Source organism: Glandiceps talaboti, chromosome 10, assembly GCF_964340395.1.
Source record: "Glandiceps talaboti chromosome 10, keGlaTala1.1, whole genome shotgun sequence".
Classification (NCBI taxonomy): domain Eukaryota; kingdom Metazoa; phylum Hemichordata; class Enteropneusta; family Spengelidae; genus Glandiceps; species Glandiceps talaboti.
The window spans coordinates 12,483,143-12,498,830 of record NC_135558.1 but is presented as its reverse complement, the minus strand read 5'-3'; the positions used below and the strand labels follow the sequence as shown (position 1 = coordinate 12,498,830).

The window sequence follows — 15,688 nt, the reverse complement described above, 5'->3', positions numbered from 1 at the left end:
AAACTTGTTCGTTCCGGGGTTTAAACTCAAAACCCCGGAACGAAAAAAGCTAAACAACAAAACAAAACAATACAACTCAAATTTAAAACTAACGCTACAATTATTGCAGCTATTCCACTCGATGCATTAGGGAATTTTCAGATGACCCATGTTTTGTGATTTTTGTGCGAAAAGTGACCCATTTGGGAGGCACGTGTACTTAAACATATCAATGGGGAAACCCCCGGGTATAATCACAGTTCAGTGGCGAATGTACGGAAACACCCTATTCTGATAATAAAGCAAACCCACGTCCACTCCATGATCAAATCATCTCGAATGCGGAATGCTTATTTTGCTCGAAGACCCCTTGATTATGATTCGATTCACAGACAAAGTAAGATTACCTGTCTGTATTCGATTCCGTGTCTTCGATCGTTTTGGATGCAAGTTTGCAAAACAAGCCAAAGAGAAATAGATTTTGAGTATTGCCATCAGTGAGATCGCTAAAGTCTAATGAGATTAAAATTCTGTCGATACACGGGGAACATGGGGAATCCCAACACGGGTTACTGTATTTCCTCTGACGTCACAGGTCACAGATCACATGACACATGTGAACGGCCATATTCGCCACGAAGATTGGTGTCTGAGCCCAGTGAGTTTTTTTTATTTTGATTGAACAGCCGCTGTACATAGTCTGATTATTAGAATTTAAGAAGAGAAACGCTCCTGGATAGTAGAAGATTAGAAGAAACTAACAACAGAGTCGTAATGTCTCTTGAAGATCCATTTTTCGTCGTGAAAGAGTGAGTAGTTCGCTTTGTCAACATTGTCAGTGTTTCGATAGGCATTCGATGCTGTTGCATGTTGTTGATATTGATTAGCGATTTTTTTTAGTGTATACAAAGGTAAACCTATCCATTGCCGATAAATAACAAGCACCGAACCCTCGAATTACTATCAAATGGGTATACCAATCTTCATAAACCCAGTAGAATACACCGAATTATATATTTTTGTTTTTATTTGGGATAGTCCGAACACGTTAGTTCATAACGATTGATTGATTGATTGATAACATGTATTGTTGAAATCGCGGAATAGTTGTTAATAGACCAATACTTTCATGATAAAACGTATGGTGGTCACGCCAGTAATGAGTCTGATAATAGCGGTATGTCAGTTTATGTGTTACTGTGTCTGGTATGTCCATGCTTCGACACAATGACCCAGACACCGGAACTAGCTAGATAAAAGATGAATCCGCAAGCATCCGTGACCGTAATGATAGCAATGTCTTAAGTCATGGATTATGGTGCCAATTTTGATGTTATCACCAATCGTGAAAAAAATAACAGTTTGTACACTATACAACATAGATGAGTCCAGAAACCACATTTTGCCAAGATATGCCCCAAAATTCCACAATTTGGTAAGAGTAAGGAAACCGTCCTTTTGTAGCCACTGGGTATAAGTACAGACTGTTGATTTCACTGAGAAATGATATTACATACACCCTTAATATCACATAGTATAGTTTTTCTCATTTTTTTCATCATGAGTTCTTACGCAAGTGCTTCTGGCAGTAAACTTTATTGTATTTATCAAAATTTTATATACAAATATAAAAATTCTTACTTTTATTTGGGTGTGTTAGTGGTTGTCATTAGGGTAATAAATATATAAGTTGTTTCAAGAAATGTAAAAATACAATTATAAGTTTCTGACATTCCTTGCAAAGGTAACCCTATTTTTGAAAATGTTTCTCGTTACTTTTTCATGGCAACTGTGGGTCGGTCGGTCGGTCGGTCGGTTTAAAAATAAAAAATGTTTCTCTGCCTCTCCTTTTCCTCTTCTTTATCTTCTTTTTATTGGATTCCTGGTAACAATCCTTGCCCAGCTTCTCTAATTAATTGGCATAATCTCAACCCCCCTCCCCCCTACTTGAATAACTTCCGTTATGAATGAAATGCACTGTTTATGAACAAGTGTTGTCATCGCCACCATGACTGTAGATGACATCATCAGTCCAAGCACTTGCTTATTCTTGCCAGAGAGGGCACTGTTCTGCAAAATATTAAGGGCGGGCGAACATTTTTTTTTTAATTTTGATGTCAGATCTGAAAATTTGGGTTGGTCGGATAATGAGAAACAAAACAAAAATAGTGTCACCCTACATGTACCAGAAACTATCAGAGCATCATCCATGGCTATAGTTTACAGTATACAGGAAATACAAACATAAATGGATGGAATAAGTTACAAAATAGACTCTAACAGTCCTCACTGGTGTTGCTAAATTGTTGTTAGTCCCGAGTATAGTACTCCCTCTCATTCTTCTGACTCAGCAGTATACAAACAATGCAGATTCATTTCAAATGTGAAATTTGCTGATACTCGATTCAGTGATTAGTTGATGAATATACATATACATTACGTACCAGTTTCTACCAGCAAATATATGAAAATGTTGTAAATATATTATAAAAGTTGAAATCAATATCAGATGTGGTAATACGTTTGAGAAAATAGAACTGAAAAGCTTTGTAGTGATTCACTGTGAAATAACCCAAGTCTTTGCAAACATTCCAACTCAAGCAACATGATATTTTCATAACATTTGTTTACAGCCTCCATATAATCTAAGTTTAGAGCATAACGATGACTATTTGAATTTGCTGCTGGTATGTTATTGTTGATAGACAAATGTTAGCAGAAGTTACGTTTTCTCTGTGCTGATAGTGCAGGCGTAGCAATTTTGGAAAGTGGTATTTTGTTTTGTAGTTGTAAAAAGTGTGATATTATTGAACTGGAGGCATGAGAGGATTTCCAGTTAAAATTAGAATTAAAATTTATGTGTGAAATGTAGTTGTCTGACAGTGCTATCGGAAAAGTTGGTCCAGAAAAATAGAATGTTCCTATCTAAACCTCAGGGCTCTGCTAATAAGATAACACTAATGCACAACCAGGGATTGAAACCCTGGCCTTTAAGGGCAAGTCTGGTGCCAAAAATGAGAGTAATTCTGGCTCTGAATGTGTACATGTACAATGTATGAACCATAATTGTAAGGTTTTTCCTTGTGGATAGTGTGGCCAGGGCTAAATCTTAGTGTGATGAAAAGAATTGATTATTGAGTGTGATTGATTGATTGATTGATTGATTGATTGATTGATTGATTGATTGATTGATTGATTGATTGATTGATTGATTGATTGATTGATTGATTGATTGATTGATTGAATGAGGGAGGATGTGAGTGGAGAATGTATTTGAGTGATCGAGGGACTAAGTAAGGGAGGGAGGGTGTGATTGGGCTAGTGAGGGATGGCTGTAGGGGAGGAGAGACTCTTGTCACAGTGGGCCAAAAAGTGATGTCATTGACATTGTTGTCCCACTCATCATGACATGTGACTGTATTGCATGAATGTGTTGAAAATTTCTAATCTTGTTAATTAACATACCTAGAATTTGGCCAACACTGTCCTCATTACCACTACCAGTAAGTGGCATACAGAGGGATTACATATCTTACAATAACATGTACACATAGGACAAGAATGTCAAACATTCAGTAGTTGTCTGTATAATATCATTGTAATGTATTTTTGGTGTATGGACCAGAATAGTTCATTACACTCCATAGTTTACACTGCTATCTAATTATATTGGTATCAGAATAGATTATCAAAGAATTTAGTAGCACTCAAGTATATCTTGATGATAGGTGTTGCTATGGTTACTGATGAATTCAAACGTTCAGCTAAAGTTCAACTTTTTGGAATTTTTTTACAGACTTATTCATACATGTATGTAATTTTTAGAGAAATTATGAATGATTATCTATCAAGATTACTTTGTGTAATAGAATGTGTAGTTAGATTTTTGTCAAATGAGTACAGATTTAGTCAAGACTAGTGCTAGACAATCAGATAAATTCAGATATGACATAGTCAGTTATAAAGTTTGATAACCTTCTGAGATAGGTATAGTAAACATTAGGGCACTAGGATGCTGCATGCTCAGTGGCGACAACTGAACAAATTTCTGAATTTTTTTGGAGCTGGGACCAAAGGATCCGTATTATCAGAGTTCAAGCACCAAATTTATGCAGAAAACACAAAGAGATGTTTATTTAACTTAAGTCAGTACATAGCTTTATGCTTGGTTAATGTAAAGACAAAATTTAGATATTGGGATGTATGTATAACAACGAAAACAAGCAAGATATTATTGGAAGAAGGATATAATTATTTGGTCAACTAAAAAGAGGATGGAATGGTATTTTGAATAGAATCATGAGATATAATTCATTGCGTCAGTGCAGTAAGATCATATCTGCTATGCAATTGTATAGGCAGATACAACCTTACTGCACTGACATGACAATATCCATATGTACTTGACCAAGATATGGTAATTTTATCACTATTAGATAGTTCAGGTTCAAGTTTGTTTTGATTCCTGTCAACCAAAGCTGGTTTACAAGGAGCTATTTTCCAAATACAGAAATTGACGAATAAAGAATTTTATTATTATCCATACTCAAGCCAATATATTGTCTTTGAACAGAAAATATGGATTATATACCCAGGTTGTTGTACTTCATGACAACCTGTGTCTACATCACTGGTTTTGAGGTCCTCAAAATATGAGTCAAGTGTTCCAAATTGCCACTATTTTTCCCAATTTTTCATAAATTATGTTTGAGGATCGAGGCATATTTATATTATTCTCCAATATTTCACTTCATTCAGCCAGAAAATACTCGTCTAGCAACTTGTAGTGACAAGGCCCCATCAGGTCACTCATATTTTCCTTAGCTGAACGAAGAAAAAGTTTGGGGAATAATATTTCAGTATACATAAGAACTCTCGTAGAAACCTATCAATGTATGGAGAATAAGCATACAAGAGAACTGTAATGAAGTATACCTATATGTACACCTAACCTATACCATGCTGTATCACTAGCATTACTGTTACTTCTTGTTTGATTTCAGTGAAGTACAGAAGGCAGTTGGTAATGCCAGAAGTTTATACCAACGATGGTGTGAATTGTTGGAAGACCCAAGCGCTGTCAGTAAAGAGGAGTATGATTGGACGACGAATGAACTTCGAAATAGTTTACGTAGCATAGAATGGGATCTGGAAGATTTAGAAGAAACCATTGATATCCTTTGAGACTAGAGTGGGTAACCAACAAATGAGCTAACCACTCAGCCCCAAGCTCCTACGCAGCATTGCTGTAATTAAGTTTCTCTCCACTACTTCTGGCCCAACTTTCCAAACCAATGCTTTATTCAGAAGGTGCCATATTGGAAGACAATATCATTCTAATGATAAACATCATATTTTAAATGTGTCAAACAGCGACCAGCATTCCTAGACTCATCTTCAAAGAATTTGTTCTATTGATATAGAAATTTTACCAAACAGATATAGTACTTCATATTCGTATTAATTATGAATAAATCTGCCCTTTTAAAATGGAGAATATATTTCAGAATTGCGACAGTGTATCTTATTGATTAGTTAATTATTATTTACACCATGAATGTTTACGTCAAATATACATTAAGAAAAAGTAGTGAATGTGTAACATAAAGTAGGTGATAGGGCAAAAGTGGCCGCCATTGAAAGCAGTGATGGACAGCATTGATGCATAGGAGTTTGCACTCAGCTCCTGACAATCCATATACAATTGACTTTGTCCTTTTAGTGCTGTAATACTGCACAAATAACAGTTGTTCCTTTATTATTGTCTGATATAGAGCTGTGTAAAATACATATATTTTTGGAGCATTTCACAACAAATGGAGTCTGACTAACTTTCCAAGCTGTTACCATACTTATGATGTAGTACACATGTACTTCTACATAGAAAGTTATCTAATTTCAACATATTTGTCACGATTTTCAGGTGGAATGCTAGTTTTGTACATTTTAGTCAATATCATTGAAAAATAACAAAAAAGTCAATTCAACAAACATAAAGAAGACAACTTGAGTACTAGTTATTGAATTAGTATTGCATACAGTTATTGGTGGCACTTCAAACAGGCACCACAAACATCTGTTAGCAAAATGTCTGATAACAGTAGAGGAATATGAATGCAATGGATGAGCTATCAGACATTTTCATATTTGTTAGTTGTATTTGCTCAATGTATAACAAATATCAAGTGATATCTAAACTAGGGTAGTATCAGTTGATAATCAATATCACAGCTTAAATGTGCAGGTTTGGCATGAAAGGTGTATTGTTTTTCCAAGAAATGTTGTAAGGTAGAAACATTCATGGTGTTTGAACGTTATCAGCTAGTGTAGCAGTAACTATTACAGTCATACATGTACACATCATTGTATCTAAGTGAAAAAGCCTGATGTGATGAGAGATTAGGGGGAAATTCATGCCTTATTTCGTCCGTTTATTTCTGAAACGTAGAACATGTAGACTCCATTATTAGGGCACCTGTATGTAGTTCTGTGTTTCTCATCAAAACACCTTAAAAATGATGGGTTGGTCGGTTAGTTGTGGAGTCATGATGGTGGAATGGTTAGAGTGAGTGACTTGGAATCTGCAGGTTCAAGCCCCATCGCTGTCATTTGTTTCTGAATGGCTAAAGTCCTTGGGCAAGATTTGAACCACGACTGTGCCTCAGTTAGCCCAGCTATATAATTGGGGACCTTGTAGGATAGAGGTTGCAATCTGAATGCTTCACTCCTATGTGCTTATTAGCTGCAATGGATTGTATGCTTCTAGGGAGTTAAGGAAGTAAAGGGCCATTGTGCCACTGTAGATCCATGCCAGGGGTAATAATTGTACAGAGTTTTGAGTTAAGTTAAAAATAATAAGTTTAAAAGCAGTTTTCCTTAACAATTTGTACGAATTGTAGAAACAAACCCACGTAAGTTTAAAATTGAATTACCTGAGTTGGACGAGAGGAAAAACTTTGTGTCAAAAACCAAAGATCTTGTGAAAGATATGAAAGATCACATGGCAAGTCCAAGTACAAAGACACGAGAGGAAAGGAAAAGTAGACAGGTGAGTGTTTTGTATGTAAAGCAATTAGTAAATAGCCAATAAGGGATTTTACGTCTCGTTGCAAATCTCGGGAGATATGCAAATATGCCTAGCAAAAATAATTGTCAAACAAGTGATTGCGGTCAAGCTTTCGCCATGGCCATGTGCAATGATGTTGAGAACAATAGTGTTGCTAAGCATTTGACACTTTCAGTTTGACCACCCTCATGTGGTTGCTATGGATGCAGTAGCTCACGCGAGATCTCATGAGATCTGCTGTGAGACAAAAAAATTGATTATTATGCTGGAATATCATCATCGTATTATATGTATGTTGCAGGTCGATGACCGGATATGTTGGTGGTAGTCGCAAGTCCAGCAAATAACTGAGCTTTCCCACCCATAGCCAACTGATAAATAGTGTGTCAGGGATCTGAGTACTAGCTAGTACAAGCTAAGAGTGAATGACATCTACTCTTCAGCCTGACCACAGCCAACTGATAAATAGCGTGTCATGAATCTGAGTTCTAGCATAATACAGATCTGACTAATAGCTAGTACAAGCATAGACAGTCTACTGTCTATGGTACAAGCTAGGAGTTAAAGACATCTGCCGTTTAGCAAACAAAGAGTATTTCACACAACTCTGAATAATTCCCTGTCCAAGTTTCCGGTTGGTAATTTTGTTGTTCAGTACTTATATATTTATGAGTTTCTTCTTCAAGCTAACCTTATCATCATCTCTCTTATGTACTGATACTATCTACAGACATTGATGTCAAATGGACCAAAGAGAGCACAGGACAAATATACACGACTAGATAACGAAATAGTGGAATCTAACCAGAGATTTTTAGATGACTCAAGACAACAACAACAGATGGTGATGGAACACCAGGATGACCAGTTAGAAAAAGTTGGAGACAGTGTCTCAGTTTTAAAAAATATGGGCCAGACCATTGGAAATGAACTTGATGAACAAGCTGTGTAAGTAGAAGTTATCTGTGCAGATTTTGAATGTGGGTTTTGAGGAGTAAGGTTGTAGAACTGGAACACTGAACTTTATCATATATGATGGTTCACTAACTGTGTATTTTTAAAAAATAACATTGTTAGGGTTCTCCCCAGGCCAAGTAAGTGCTGGTCAACGTTTTATAAATCCAAAAAACATTCTTGTAAATTTATACCAAAGATATAATAAACATAAGTGGAATGACCTGATGCGAAGTCTTGTGGTTAATATCTAAGTGCTGGTAATGACCAATGTGAGACAAACGTGACAAATGTTTGATAATCTCCCAAACAACTCCAGAAGAACGAGGAACAAATTTCTTGCTTCTTATTTGCCCGGAGCTTAGGATGTAACTTGTATCTCAAGAGTGAGAAACTTAAATATGAGGTCAGATCATAAGTTGATTATATTGTTTGTGATTCTATGTTGTCATAAAATGGGTCTTGGCTATGGATGCATTGATTTCAATCAATATGTGACTGAATTGTGCCAAGCTCCTGTACAAGTAAATCATTTTCTGTATGTGTCATAATCATAGCATCCATATCAAGTGTAAAAGTATACTGTTTCATTTGCTAATACAACCCATAACACCAAAGTAAAGCATTTTCTGTATGTACCACAATCATCATAGCATCCATATCAAGTGTAAAAGTATACTGTTTCATTTGCTAATACAACCCATAACACCAAAGTAAAGCATTTTCTGTATGTACCACAATCATTATAGCATCCATATCAAGTGTAAAAGTATACTGTTTCATTTGCTAATACAACCCATGACACCAAAGTAAAGCATTTTCTGTATGTACCACAATCATCATAGCATCCATATCAAGTGTAAAAGAATACTGTTTCATTTGCTAATACAACCCATGACACCAAAGTAAAGCATTTTCTGTACGTACCACAATCGTTTATAGCATCCATATCAAGTGTAAAAGTATACTGTTTCATTTGCTAATACAACCCATGACACCAAAGTAAAGCATTTTCTGTATGTACCACAATCGTTTATAGCATCCATATCAAGTGTAAAAGCATACTGTTTCATTTGCTAATTGATCACATTAGAAAGGCCACATGCTATAGGCTCGAAGTTGTAAATAAACCAATTGAGACAGTATGCTTTTACACTTGATATGAATGCTATAAACGAGTGTAGCACGTAAAGAAAGTGCTTTACTTCAGTTTTACTCGTTGTACAGTGTTTCCATTGTTTCCACTTTGAGTTGACCTCTTCACAACAATGCTGCAGTCAACAGTGGTAGCTGACACCATGGCATAAATGTCGTATCTGACACACTACCATTAGTTGTAGCCATCTGTCACTGAACAGTTTATTTTATGTCTTGCACATATTTCACATTTACTTTATTGTCTTCTTCATAGGATGTTGGATGATTTTGCCACTGAGATGGAAAGGACGGACTCTAAATTAGACAGTGTGATGAAAAAAATGGCTAAAGTTACAAGAATGTCAAACGGTAAGAACTGTTAAAGTATACTCAAAATATTAACAAACTTCATATGTTCCTTTAAACTCCTGGAATTTCAAAGGATGCCTAGATGTTCCGGGAAAGTCCTGGAAAAATTTGATTGATTCATCTGGAAACTGCTGTAAAGTGTCGATTAGATTGAGTGAGAAACATGTATTAAAACGTAGGTGTGTCTTAAAGGCCCACTTTGAAAAAAGCATTAGGTTTGAAGAACAGTTGTCTGACAAAGATAGAAACAGTTGGCCCAGAACAAATGAATAATTTGTATGTAATCCTTATGGCTCCACTGATAAGAATAACAGATTTTTAACACCAAGAACCTGGGATTGAAACCTTGGCCTTTAATCACAATTTGCATTTCAAAAGTAATTGTTTATGTGGATATGACAATAAATGCCTTTGAAAAGTGTTGATACCATTACTGTAAACCTAGATATATTCGCCACTAGAAAATTTTACAATTTTTCAGTCTTCAATTACTGTAGTTCTCAAAGACTAATTTTCACTAATTACCAGACTGGTGTATTGTATTCATATACAAGAAAGAGTTTTCAGCACTTATTTTTGTGTATTTTGTTTTCCTGCAAAGTGAGCGAAAATAAGTCTGTAGTGAAAATTTCAAGGTTTATGTTGTAGTCTGTTGTGCCAATAGAAAGTAATGATGTAGAATTTGAAGGGTTAGTCACTGACAAAGCATTGTCTTTTTCTCTCTCTCTCGTTCTACAGACAGAAGACAGTGGATGGCTATATTGGTTCTCATAGTTATCATGGTTGTTGTCATTATTTTATTCTTTGTACTATAAACCAGCAGCTGAAAACTGTATTTATTCCATAATTATTGTTTACATTACACATAATATTTACTTGTAGTACTTGTACACAATTTAGTAAGATAATATGCCTTAAAGCTAACTAGCTGTAACTGGAGTATTTTTTTTCGATAACACAACCAACAATACAATATATTCACTGAAAATTGTTCAAATACCAATAATTAGATATTGTATATGTTAATTAGAGATCTATTTTATCTGTAGTAATTCAGTAACAGGTTGAAATCGTGATCATGTTGGGGCACTGATTTTAGGGTGCGACTCAAAAATCAATTTGATTGGATTTATCATAACCATACTATGTGTACAGCTGCACAAATATGTTTACCCACAGGTGATTCAATACTGTATGATATGATGAGTAAGTCACTATATCAAACAAAAACAGTCTCAGAAAATGTTCCAGTCGCAGCTAGTGCAGTTTTAAGTTTAACATTTTTAGTATTTTTATTAGTCAGCAGTCAGACTTTCCTTGCCTTTCATATCTGATGGGTTAGCTGAACTATCCCAATCCTGTGTGCAAGTGTTGATGTTGATTTAGAATTTACCTTCTTAGCACCATGCCTGTAATAGTAAAGTATAATCCGTTATATTCATGGCAATACCTTCAAACATACTTTTAGCTTATACGATCACATCTTTCAATACAACTGAGTGTAAACAATGGTAGCTGGTTCTCATATTATCTGCATTTGCAAAATATGATGTCATGCCTGTTTTGACCAATCAGCTTCTTTGTAGAATTTTTCTATGAATATTTAATGAATACAAAGGATTATCACACACACCAATTGATACCAGGCTTGGTGCGAGAAAGTTGATGACAAATCTGGCCAGCATACACAGGTAAATTATCCCATGTCCATTTGTCATTTATTGTGTAGTTTCAACAGTTTATAGGTGTAATCCATCCATCCCATGTAAGTCAAATCCAGATATTTATATTTCCTGAAGTACATATGGTCCTCAATTTCTTTTCATTTACTTCATTACTACATCTACAAGTAGAAATAGTGTACGAGTCTGTTTGATTTTCAAAAATGTTACAACTTATGCTGAAATGAGGAGGATATAAGATGAAAAGTATTTATACCAATTCAGCTTTCCTCATCTTGAGAGTAGTACAATGTATACATACTGTTCTACTCTGTATCACACAAACAAACAAACAAACAAACAGAAATTTGCTGCCATTTTTTGCAGGGACAGTAAAGTCAATTTTGACAAGTAAATTATCTGCTACGAGTCCCTTCAAATGATTGTCAAACTGAAAAACTTTGTCGTATATATAGATACCATTTGAATTCATTTGAAATAGTTATTGTAATGTTCTACTCAAGAGATAAAAGATTCAATTTTTTGAAGTCCATGGATTATTCTATTCTGAAACAATTCTAGTAACATCAAAGTATAGGCTAGTCTGGCTATAGACCAATAAATGTTTTAGCTTCATTGATCTGGTCTTGAAATTTCGATCTATTTATTTTACGAATTCTGGGTTGCTGATTGTTATTTTACTCAGAATTATATTATTAAGCATTGTGCACCTTAGGATGTGAGTATACATCAATGATACAATACAAAATGTAAGGATCTTTCCAGACTAAATATGGGTGAAAGCAAAATAACGGTCATGACACACTCAGAGTTTATAAACTCTCAGATTTAGTACTACAATAATCAAAATGTGCCTAACCACCTGGGCTAACCGCTATTTTGATGCTCCTGGATGTGACATAGTCTTGATTTATTCGTGGTTTTGTACATTGACATACGATCATTTTATTTTAGCCCTCACTTTGCCAAATCGGGGGCGCCCTCTTGCAATGCTTACCTGCAAATGGCCAGATTTTAGTAACCAGGGATATGGCACATTATAATGAATAGGCATTGAGGGATTCAGAGTTATTTGCAGCTTTGATGACCTGCTATGTAGAACATCTTTTTGATTTTCATTAAAAATGTTACGTTTTCTATCAAGTGTTGAAGTCAAATAACTGAAAAGCTGAAGTTAGGTATTATATACATATGTACCTCTTTCTAGCTGGAGGGGAGGGGATTCAATGCTTGTCATTGCAATGTATACCTTCATGTGACTTAGGGCAGGGGGGAAATCCTGTTCTGTTTATGTAGTGTATACTGAGTTAGGCGTATGGGGAAATGCAGTTCTGTGTGTGTGTTGTGTATACCCCAGTGTGGCTGGAAGGGAGGGGGAACTCAATAGATGTTGGTGTATAGTACATGTACAGTGTATACCTTAATGGGGGAAATTCAGTTTTGATTCTGTAAATTAGTGCATCCTACAGTGTTACTAGAGGAGAGGGAAATTCCATCTTTACCATTTTTACACCTCAGTTTTGCCAGGGGGGGAGGAGGTGTCTGGGTTTGCCAAGTCATTACTGGCAGAAATATTTTTATCCATTCACTGCCATTTGTCACTCTCAAAGCTAATAACCTTGTCCATGTATTTGAACTCTCCAGAGAAATGTAACTTACAATGGAAACTACATGTGTCCTGCAAATATGCCTTTGCACTATGAACTTGACCGAGTCTATACATTTTATAGGCTCTCTGTTGTCACTTTTTTTGCCAAGTTTTACGTAATCAACTATACATATCACTCTACCAATGAAAGTATACTGTGTCATCAGTAGTTGCCAGTACAACCTGTAACACTGCAGTATACTTTTACACTTGATATTTAACAACTACAAATGAGTGTGGCTCACTGTACTCCAGTGTTACGGGTTATATGTCACATACATGGGGTGTGAGTTCAGGATAAAAACAGTTTGTGAACCGTTAGCTACTAGTATTCTGTTCAAGGTGCTATAGCTGTGACTGTGCTAGTTCTTGTAGTACATGAGAGCAAGGACAGTCACAGCTCCAGCACCATGGACCGTCTAGCTATGGATTGCAAACGACTTTTAGCCTGAAAACCCATGACGTTTGATTCAATTATGTTGAGTAAAGAAATAACACACATTGCACAAGTCAAAGGTATAAACCTGTACCAGTACATGTATTTCATAACATTTCACTATTCTTCACTTTGCTATAGATACTAGCATTTCCATTAACGTAACATACAAAAAAAATGTAACAATATCCTCTCAACATTGGATGCTAAGACTTCCACCACATTGCGTTGGTGCCTAGAATGTAAACAAAAGTTTGTAAATTGTATGCCTGTGAGGGCAGGCACAGGTGTGAAAACAGTCTTGCTGATATTTTGATTTTATTAAAAGCACCTTTTAGACTGAAATGTATGTTTTTCCAACCACTGTTACTTTTCTGAGATATCAAGCAGCAGTTACAAACATAAACCAAAATGAGCATAAGTAACTGGGAAATTAGATTTTAAGTTTTTGTGTTTTAGGAATTTGATGTTCGGTCATCATTTGTGTTCTATCTGTACTATTCATATGTATGATTGGAGCCTGTTATTTCTTTCAATTACTGTATTTTGACATTTTGCATAAAGTATGCCATATTCCAAATATCCACCTAGCAGTTATTTTGAAAAGTCCCTAGAGAGGGCACCAGCAAGGTGCAAAGGCTGTCTGCGAACAGCACTCCAAGTGACCAAAGTTTACATTCTTTTATCTTTCTGATGACTAGAATGTAAATTCTCTTTTGGTAGGCAGCAAGGAAACACCAGAGGCTGAATATTTTGACGTTGTTTTTAGTAGTTTTATCACACACAGATCATAAATAGTTAGTTCTTTTCATCATTTATATGTTCTATTTCAGTACTGAGTTTATGTTGTTTCCAAATCTGTTAGATGTATATGCAGAGCAACTGTCGCTTCACGTTAAGAAAAAACAAACAGATTTGTGATTTTTGCCTATGAGGGCGCACCATCTACAAAAGTTCATCCTTATTCACAGGCACATTAATAAGAGATCAATTTTAAGAAAAGAAATTGTAGTTAAATTATTTATTTCCTGTTATAATATTATAAAATGAAACATGTATGTTATCATTTTAATTTTTACAAGTGTGAGCAATTATGATCCGTTGTACTAGAACAAAAAAAATAAGTTAAGGGGGACATATTTTTTTATGAAGTTTGTAGTTGATTTTAGAATGTGGAAATACCTAGGTGTATATAGTGTGATGTGATAAAATAAATGATGTAGTTGTCATAATTGATAATGTACAACACAGACAGGACAACAACAGTTGGGATGTTATCAAAATCAAGTTACAAATAAACAAATATCCATGAAAAGTCGTACTATGATAACTGAAGTTTGTAAAGTTTGCATTTGTTATAGCCTTGATACATGCATGCCATATTATGAATCTGTTCTATGCTAGGTAGTCTTGATGACTGCTAGACTCTTCAAAAATATTGTATGTAGAAGAATACAAATGCACACACACACACACACACACACACACACACACACACATCGTACACACACATCGTCGCGTCAGTGCAGTAAGGTCGTATCTGCTATACAATTGAACAGCACAATCTTAGTGCACTGACGCGACGACGACATGTTCATGTGTACGTAAACAGACACAAGCCAATTACAAGCATCTGTTAAAGGGGCACAAGCTGAGTTTATACATTTTTCGGCATAATCTTTGCTGCATGTTTAACACTATGTGCAGTATTCTACTTACTGAAGCATACTTAACCATCACTTGCAATTGACTGAACTCAAACCTGGTATTAAGATATAACTTATAAACAATCCGATTATACGTATAAAAAATGTAGAGAAAATCTCTACCATGCAACAAACTGTGCTAACAATGCCAAAAGACAATTGTAATATCATAGAAGATATTCATTGACATTAACATTATACTAGAATAGTTTAATCAAAGTTTTTAAAAGTATTTTCTTGCGTAAAAAAGTGTACAAACTCAGCTTGTGCCACTTCAATGTCTAATTGATTACTACTGACATAGGCTGTTGTGTTGTTACCTTCTCAAGACGGTGTCTAGCTAGATCAGTAGATTCCTATATTACATTGTGAAAAATTGGATTTCCCTAGCTATTGTATGATCACTAGATTGGACAGTGGACAGTTAGATTCCAGTAAAATAGGCTGTATACTAAACTGTGCTGTGTTACTATGTTTCCATATACTAGTATACACTTTATTTTTGTTTGTTTGCCACATGGGGGGGGGGGGTGTTCATGGGTACAGGTGTACCCTAGAGGATTCAAATTAGCGGCACAGACGCTGTAAAAAAAAACTATGGGTCAAATGTGTACTTTCTGCCTGAAAAGTATGATTCAACAAATGCCTTGGAAATTTTGAAAATTGGCAACTTGGAAAGAACGTGGGGAGTTAGGGTGGGATGGTTCAAAG

General features: G+C 35.4%; 1 protein-coding gene across 1 annotated transcript; it reads left to right on the top strand.

Annotated features, from left to right (window-relative positions):
• Nucleotides 1-600: 600 nt before the first annotated feature.
• Nucleotides 601-10,719, top strand: LOC144440783 (syntaxin-6-like). Its single transcript, XM_078130168.1, has 6 exons — nucleotides 601-788; nucleotides 4,983-5,152; nucleotides 6,870-7,027; nucleotides 7,776-7,993; nucleotides 9,411-9,505; nucleotides 10,244-10,719. Exons 1-6 carry the CDS (start codon nucleotides 754-756, stop codon nucleotides 10,318-10,320), a joined length of 753 nt encoding a protein of 250 aa, XP_077986294.1. The 5' UTR covers nucleotides 601-753; the 3' UTR covers nucleotides 10,321-10,719.
• Nucleotides 10,720-15,688: the final 4,969 nt, after the last annotated feature.

Excerpts from the sequence above, each read along its gene's own strand:
- LOC144440783 (XM_078130168.1), top strand. The coding sequence starts at position 754 with ATGTCTCTTGAAGATCCATTTTTCGTCGTGAAAGA. Across the intron at positions 789-4,982 it reads CCATTTTTCGTCGTGAAAGA|TGAAGTACAGAAGGCAGTTG; the intron begins GTGAGTAGTTCG and ends GTTTGATTTCAG. Across the intron at positions 9,506-10,243 it reads AGTTACAAGAATGTCAAACG|ACAGAAGACAGTGGATGGCT; the intron begins GTAAGAACTGTT and ends CTCGTTCTACAG.